Source organism: Bidens hawaiensis, unplaced genomic scaffold (assembly GCF_021521415.1).
Source record: "Bidens hawaiensis isolate Kalapana, Puna unplaced genomic scaffold, B.hawaiensis_p1.1 tig00037999_1, whole genome shotgun sequence".
In the NCBI taxonomy this organism is placed as follows: Eukaryota; Viridiplantae; Streptophyta; class Magnoliopsida; order Asterales; family Asteraceae; genus Bidens; species Bidens hawaiensis.
In genome coordinates, this window is record NW_027496641.1 from 23,986 (window position 1) to 31,324 (window position 7,339).

The 7,339-nt window shown below is 35.8% G+C and overlaps 1 protein-coding gene across 1 annotated transcript; it reads right to left on the minus strand.

The window, feature by feature from the left end:
- Positions 1-4,842: 4,842 nt before the first annotated feature.
- LOC143589881 (protein FAR1-RELATED SEQUENCE 5-like) lies at positions 4,843-6,879 on the minus strand. Its single transcript, XM_077070514.1, has 6 exons — positions 6,599-6,879; positions 6,248-6,506; positions 5,765-5,972; positions 5,611-5,686; positions 5,409-5,502; positions 4,843-5,289 (listed from the first exon to the last, which is right to left on the minus strand). Exons 1-6 carry the CDS (start codon positions 6,877-6,879, stop codon positions 4,843-4,845), a joined length of 1,365 nt encoding a protein of 454 aa, XP_076926629.1.
- Positions 6,880-7,339: the final 460 nt, after the last annotated feature.

Here is a 7,339-nt window from a genome sequence, read left to right on the forward strand (position 1 = left end):
ATTTTTATTTTTATTTTTTTTTTATTTTTCTTTTTTTAGCTTCGCCGAGAAGTCAACTTCGCCTAAAGTCAACTTCGCCTGTTCATAACTTCGCCTGGCTATAACTTCGCTTGGCTGCTAACTTCGCCTGGCCAATAACAACGCCGAAACCCTACGAACAGTGACGGCAACTTCGCCTGAATCCCATAACTTCGCCTGCGGCGCTTTCAGCCAAGAACGCATCAGATTCGTGCCAGAAACACCAAAACGCAGATCTCGAACCATAGCATAATAGCCTAAGGCTCTGGTACCACATGTAGGTCCCCCTGGGGGCGTCGCCGATCGATACGAGATCCGCACGAGGTCTAGGAGTGCGGAATCCTCCTAGACTCGTTAATGGTGTATAAGATGAAGAACACAAACACGTACACGAACAAATACACGAACAAATACAAGAACGGGATAATCAAATCTGCAGATTCATATATAATAATCAAAACACGTTACATACCGTAACCAAACAGAAAACACGACTGACCCGAGGTGAGCTCCACCTCGGGTCATCTCACACGACTCTCCTTGTCTCTTACTCTCTCTAAACAAACAAACTGCTCAAAACACACACTAATTTCTGGATTTTACTAAACCTAAACAAGACACACGTATATATATATAAAACATTCTCGGGCCTGGGCTTCAGTAGGCGAAGTTGTGCTAACTTCGCCTATGGCGAAGTTGTTCTAACTTCGCCTAAGGCAGAAGTTGTTACAACTTCTCCTATGGCGAAGTTGTTCTAACTTCGCCTAAGGCGAAGTTGTGCTAACTTCGCCTGTGGCGTTCCGCTGGTCAGAATTGCATAGCGACGGTCACAAAATGCACCAACAAAGAGATAAGGCTGCACACCGAAAACCCTAAGGAAAGCCACAACGACAGAAAATTCGCCAATGATAGTGGGAATAAATTACAATGGATTTCGGGACGCAAATTCCCAAGATATATTAAAGACATGATGCAATTTGGGTAATCGCGGATCGATTAACCAATCCTCGCATTTCATCCCAATCTATGACGATTACCACAATGAATTCTCGCCCAAATTCATGATGGTGAAATGGTATCTCGTCGTGGAGTACCATTTTCAATTATCTCAGATCGAAATAGTCATCCTACTTCCATTATTGGAAGGCGGGGAAGGATGCATCGAGAGCTCGAAGCTTTCTATGGGTGAAGTAATTATCACCAAATTGTTAAATTGAAAATCGGCGTCAATCAAGCCATAAGATTTGAATCGATTCGAGAAACAACCAATCGGATTTATAATATTTAAGATAAGTTGAAAGCAGCACGAGATTGGCAAAGGATTTATGCCAACATTCAAAGGAAACCATTATCACTGGAAAGAGGTGACAATGTATTTTTAAGGCATCACCTTAGCGAGGTGATATGAGGTTTGGCAAAACCGAAAATAGCTCCTTAATATATTGGACCTCATGAGACTATCTCCATGATTGGTCATTTAGTTTATCGATTAAAGTACTCCAGGGGCTAAGTACTATACTTGATGCTTTGCCATGTATACGGATTGAAAAGTACCTAAGCGATGAGGCAACGAAAGTACCAGTAATGGAGGTACTCATAGAAGACATGCTTGATATCATAAATAATTTCGTAGAGATAGTAGACGGGAAAACTAAACAGTTTGGACATACCAAGCTTTATTGATTAAGATTAAGTGGAATTCACAGCGAGGACCAGATTGTACCTGGTAACACGAGGGTGAATTCTGAAGGAAAAACCCCCACCTTTCTCTCGGAAGGGGATAGGGGGCGTATAAAATTTCGAGGACGAAATTTCTTAACGGGGGGAGAATGTAACGATTCTGACTAAGCCAGGTATACCCTAACCGGTAGACAGTAGTTACGTTATGTTTAATGTCGGGTACATGAATTACCATAGTAATTATACGAGAATACATGGTTCAATGTATTGATTGTACGTGAATATATAATTCATCTTATTGAATATGCGATTAATCGATCGATAGTTATTGAAACCCGAACGAATCAAGGGTTCAATTATAGATGATATCTATAATATTTAGTGATTTTACGAAGCATTAATGCTTCAGGATAAGTAAAGTACGGCACAGAAAAAGAATTTCGATTTAATGGTACGCCGGTACATTAAACGAAACCTTTAATACCAAACCAAGCAAGAGACGATCGATCAAGCCGAAAAAGATGCACAATTATTAATAATATGATGTTTTAAGTTAATAAATGTCATGGTTTAAGTTTATAAAGTTTTTAAATCAGTTTTATATAAATTTCATTTTTTAGCCGAAAAACGACCATTTTAGCCTCGTTTTAAGTTAAATTAAACATTTAACCGAAAAACGAACTGAACCAGATTATCCAAAACATTATCCAGATTTCAGTAATCCAAATATGTGGCTAGAAATGGAGAGGTGGGTCCCACCCAACCCCTCATACATTCCGATCGGACCTAGGGGGATTATTCCCCATTGCCTCATTTTTTTTATAACAACCAAAGCATGATTCTTCCTTTCCTCTCCACAAGATCATCTAAAACCGAGATTTTGTAGCAAGAAAACAAGGTAAAGAATCGAGTTAATCACGTTTCCATCTTCGTTTCTTGAGTTTATTTGCAAGAAAATGAGGTTTCAAAGATGAAAACCGATTCTTGCATGATCAAGTGATGTATACGGGTTATACAAGGGATCTTGGTCCAAGACAGGAGTTAAACGAACAAAAAAAACGAATCTTTACGGTTTAAACTTTAGTTTTGAAACAATAACCGAAACTATAGTGTAAGAGGCTTGATTGTGAGTGTAACTTGCTTGGTATTGTGGTATGTTGGTTGTAGGTTCTGTATTTAGTGGTAGATAAGGCGGAAAAACGAGTTTGTAGCTTGTAGTGGCGGAAAACAAAAGGTATATTCGGTTTATGTTCGGTTATGGAATTTTAGACAGATTGTGGATGGTTTAGAGTTGGGACATGAAATTTTACATGGATGTTCTACACATGAAAATAAGAGTTCTGTGAAATTTTGGTAATTTTTGGACTAAGGATGAATATTTGGTGAATTTAATGCTCGGTTTTGGCTAAAAATGGTGAAAAATAGTTAAATATCATGAAAAATTCTGGAAAATTCCAGATAAGCTTTTAATAAAATGCATAAGTCACAAACAAAATTTTAGATCAGTTGGAGAAGTCTAAGTAGGCTTTTCGGTTAAACGAGTTCTAGGGTTTTCTGGCTCGGTTTTGGTGAAAATGGCATGTAAAAAAAGATTTTGGTTCTGGAAAAATTACAGGGGACTATGTGGATGGCAGGGGACATCCAGGAAAAATTTGGGATTTTTCTAAGGTCGTTTGGTATTTACGACATATTTAGTGTTTAAATGGTGTTAAAAATAGATAAATAAATATTAAATACAAAAATTAATTCTGGAAATATTTTTATAAAATTCCCCACTGGCAAAAAGTGATTTGTGTAAAATTTCAAGATCCGAGATTAAACGGATAATTATTTGTGCAAAAACAAACTTTTAAGGTTTAAAACGCGTAAACCGGTAAAGTTCGCCTAAACGAACTGACTGGTGTATAAAAACCCTAAAAATGAACTATTTTCATATAATTGAGTTAAACAAGTAAAAATGAATCATCCGAAAATAATTCGGATGATTTGAGTAATTTGACCCGATTTAACAGTTTCCGGTGCGCTAAAGACGGAAACGGGTCCCGCGGCCAAACGGGGCGTCTAAACGGAGCTCTAATTTCACAACTTTAATTAATCTATCAGTCAACCACTATTTTCGGGTCGTGTGTGACCAAACTCATTTTAGAAACGTAAAAACGGATAATCGTGCTAGGCACGCAAAACGGGAAAAACGACTAATAGAAATTTGACTAGTGAACTCTAAACGATATCACAATCTGAGTCCGGAGAAGTGTTTCTGGGTTAACATTGCCCTCGGAATGGGTACAGTACTGGGTTAACAGTGTCCCCAGATGTACCGGTTAACACGGTTAAAGATTATATAAACAATAATTGTATAATAACGATCGTAGGGATCATATTACAGATTGGACGTGTTAACTGATAATGATTGTTGTTACCTGCTTGCATGTGCTAAGGTGAGTTTCACGAGCCCCTTTTCTAAATTGTTTTTAAATATTTTCTCGGGGCGGAAAGCATGTTACTATTAAAATGTTTAAGTACATACTGAACGCATGGATTTGCGTGTATTTATAAATATTTGATTGTACGGGAATCGTACGGAATGGGTACAGTACTGGGTTAACAGTGTCCCCAGATGTCCCTAGAAGTGTTTCTGGGTTAACATTGCCCCCGGAATGGGTACAGTACTGGGTTAACAGTGTCCCCAGATGTCCCTAGAAGTGTTTCTGGGTTAACATTGCCCCCGGAACAAGTACAGTACTGGTTTAACAGAGGTTTCAATTGTGGGCTCAGCATAATTACATCGATAATATTATATTTTGATAATGATTTATCATGGTTTACTCGAATTGTGAAACTCACCAACTATTCGTAGTTGACCCGTTTTCTCACATGCTTTTCAGGTACAATTAAGATGAAGTGATTGCTTACGTGCTAAGTGCTTGATGTGTGTAAGATTTGCGTGCGGGATGTTAGGATACATTATAATAAATAGAATTATGTATCGTATTGTATGATGTGTGTATCACCTAGACGGTAATGAAATAAGAGATAATGTAATTTGAAGTATATTAATGTATTCAGTTTTCTTTATAAACAACGTGGTTGATATCAGAGGTGTCTGTTGCGCCCCGTTTACGTTTTCGCTGCGGTTACGGGGTGTTACACACGGACAGTCACCTCTGATGGTTGATCATACCCTAGAATAGCAGCAAACCTATCCCTTTTTGATAAATGAGTTCTTTTGTATCTTGTCTCATCAGCTTGTTTGATCATAATGTTCATTTGATCCCTGACTTTAGCAAGTTCATCAACATCAGTTGCATAGCTATTTATGAGATACTCACCGGCCAATGTTATTTCCCTTAAGATCTCTTTGAGTTTTAAATTTTTGTCATTACCAAAAGTTGAAATTGGAGCAGTTCTAGGATTAACACCAGCATCTCTCTTCCAACGATCAACCATGTATTTCTTTGGAAATCTTGTAACTCTAAACAAATTTAAAATATAAAGGCTGTGACGACACAATAACCCGTAATGTTCAAATCTTTTGCATCCGCATGAAATAGTAGAATCAATTCCTTCCTCGCCTTCCTTCTTAAACAAAACCTGACACACAAAAATATATTAAAATATTCTGTCAAAAAATAAAATAAACTTTAAAAAATGTTTTAATACGTTCTAAAACGTTCAGGCGGAAAAAAATAGAATCTATAACTAATTCATACCTCCAAACTGCCAGGAACGTATGCATTAAAGTCAAATACTGAAAACCTCAAAAAATCTTCTTCTGCAGTTGATTTCAAACATGCTACACCGCTCCTAATATGATATATTTCATCTTGGAAATCATTAAAAATAGCCTTTGTATACATCAGTTATGCTTCCTTCTCAAAAGGGTTTTCGCTAACCGGATATGTATGTGTGTACCTTGTATCATGATCATTTTTCCTACCATTGTGCCTTTGTATATCCATACAATGATCAAAATGACTAAAGAACTCAACTAGCGATAACTGTGAGTTAGAAAGTTGACAAAAAAAATGATTTTCACTTTCTGATCTCGATGTAGTTCTCATAAGACCAGACAACGGCTCATCCATGTAATAAGCAGGAATCCAATCATATCTCATTTCAAACATGTCACACAACCATTTATTTGTTTCAAGATCATATTCTTTCATTATAAGTTCCCATTGCATTTCGAATTCGGATTGAGAAATTGCATCCGTCCAAACAATGTCACATATTTTACGTTTAAATTCTTCATTGTTACAAAGGGTGGCACCAACCTGATGTAACAAAAAATATGTTTTTATACGTTAAAAATACACACATAAAACACACTGATGCATGCTAGTTTGTTATACACGTTCACAAACGTTCTAACACTAATACAAAATATGACCTAAATATACTAAAACAGTAATTTGTTTATACGTTCTAAAACGTTCTAACACATTTAAAAAATATGCAGCTATCAAACAATGATGAATACTAATATGTTTAGACATTCTAATATGTTCTGAAACATATGCATAGTACATTGAATACATTAAAAAGTTACCTTATCAGCAAGTTTTTTCATAATGTGCCACATACATAACCGATGTCTCGAGTTTGGTAAAACTAATGAGATTGTTTGCTTCATTGTTGGATTTTGATCAGTAACAACCACCTTTGAGGAAATACCAAAAGAATCAAGAAAAACTTTCAAAAGCCATGAATAAGATTCAATAGATTCAGATGCTAATAACGCAGCACCAACTATAACATTATGACAGTGATTATCAATGGCAGTAAATGGTACAAAAACCATATTGTACCTGTAAAAAACAAAATTATTAGAAAAAACAAATTAAAAGAAAATATGTAAAAAAATAAAAAATTAAAAAACAAATGTATTAAATTGACATACTTGTTGGTCTTAAATGTTGCATCAAATGAAATAATATCTCCAAAAGCCAAATAATTTTTCTTTGAAATTTCATCCGCCCAAAATAAACGATCTAATTCACCATTAGAATTAACAGTATACTCAAACGAATAACCATCACAACAGTTTTTCTTCCCACTTAATCTTTGTACAACCATTTCCGCATCATACTCCCCAATATACCAAGTTAAACTCTGTTTGAAATTCTTACAATCGTCTTTTGTAGCCCCAACTTCCTCAAATCCTCCATACTTTGTCCTCATAATTTTAAACGCCTTAACAGGGCCCAAATTCAATGTTGACAACTCATATATAATTTCTTGTTATACATGAGTCAACTTCCTATTTGATTGAACAAAATGCATATCTTTTGCATCCACCAGTTAATGATTATGTCCTTCGACAAAATCATTTATTTCAAACCTCAAACCGTCATCAGATTTAGAAAAATTTGAGCTCGACAACCACACTGAATTGTTGTTCTCTTCCTTCTTTTATAATACAGTCTATTGGAACCATATTTTTCAGCCATAGAATCATAATTGTTTGCAGGTTTATGACCTTCTTTGGAACAAGTAAAATGTTTAGACTTTAATAAACCGTCATTCATATATGAACCTCCTTTACGAACACAAAAACCAGCTTTCTTTCCATATTCACAATAGAAATCATATGCATGATCAACAGATTCAAAAATCATTCCTTTTACAGGTTTACAAGATG

Bases quoted from the DNA above. Each gene is read 5' to 3' on its own strand.
- LOC143589881 (XM_077070514.1), bottom strand. From the start codon at position 6,879: ATGAGGACAAAGTATGGAGGATTTGAGGAAGTTGGGGCTACAAAAGAC. The intron at 5,503-5,610 runs GTACACACATAC...ATATCATATTAG, and splicing joins AAAAATGATCATGATACAAG to GAGCGGTGTAGCATGTTTGA. The intron at 5,290-5,408 runs GTATGAATTAGT...TTTGTGTGTCAG, and splicing joins ACGTTCCTGGCAGTTTGGAG to GTTTTGTTTAAGAAGGAAGG.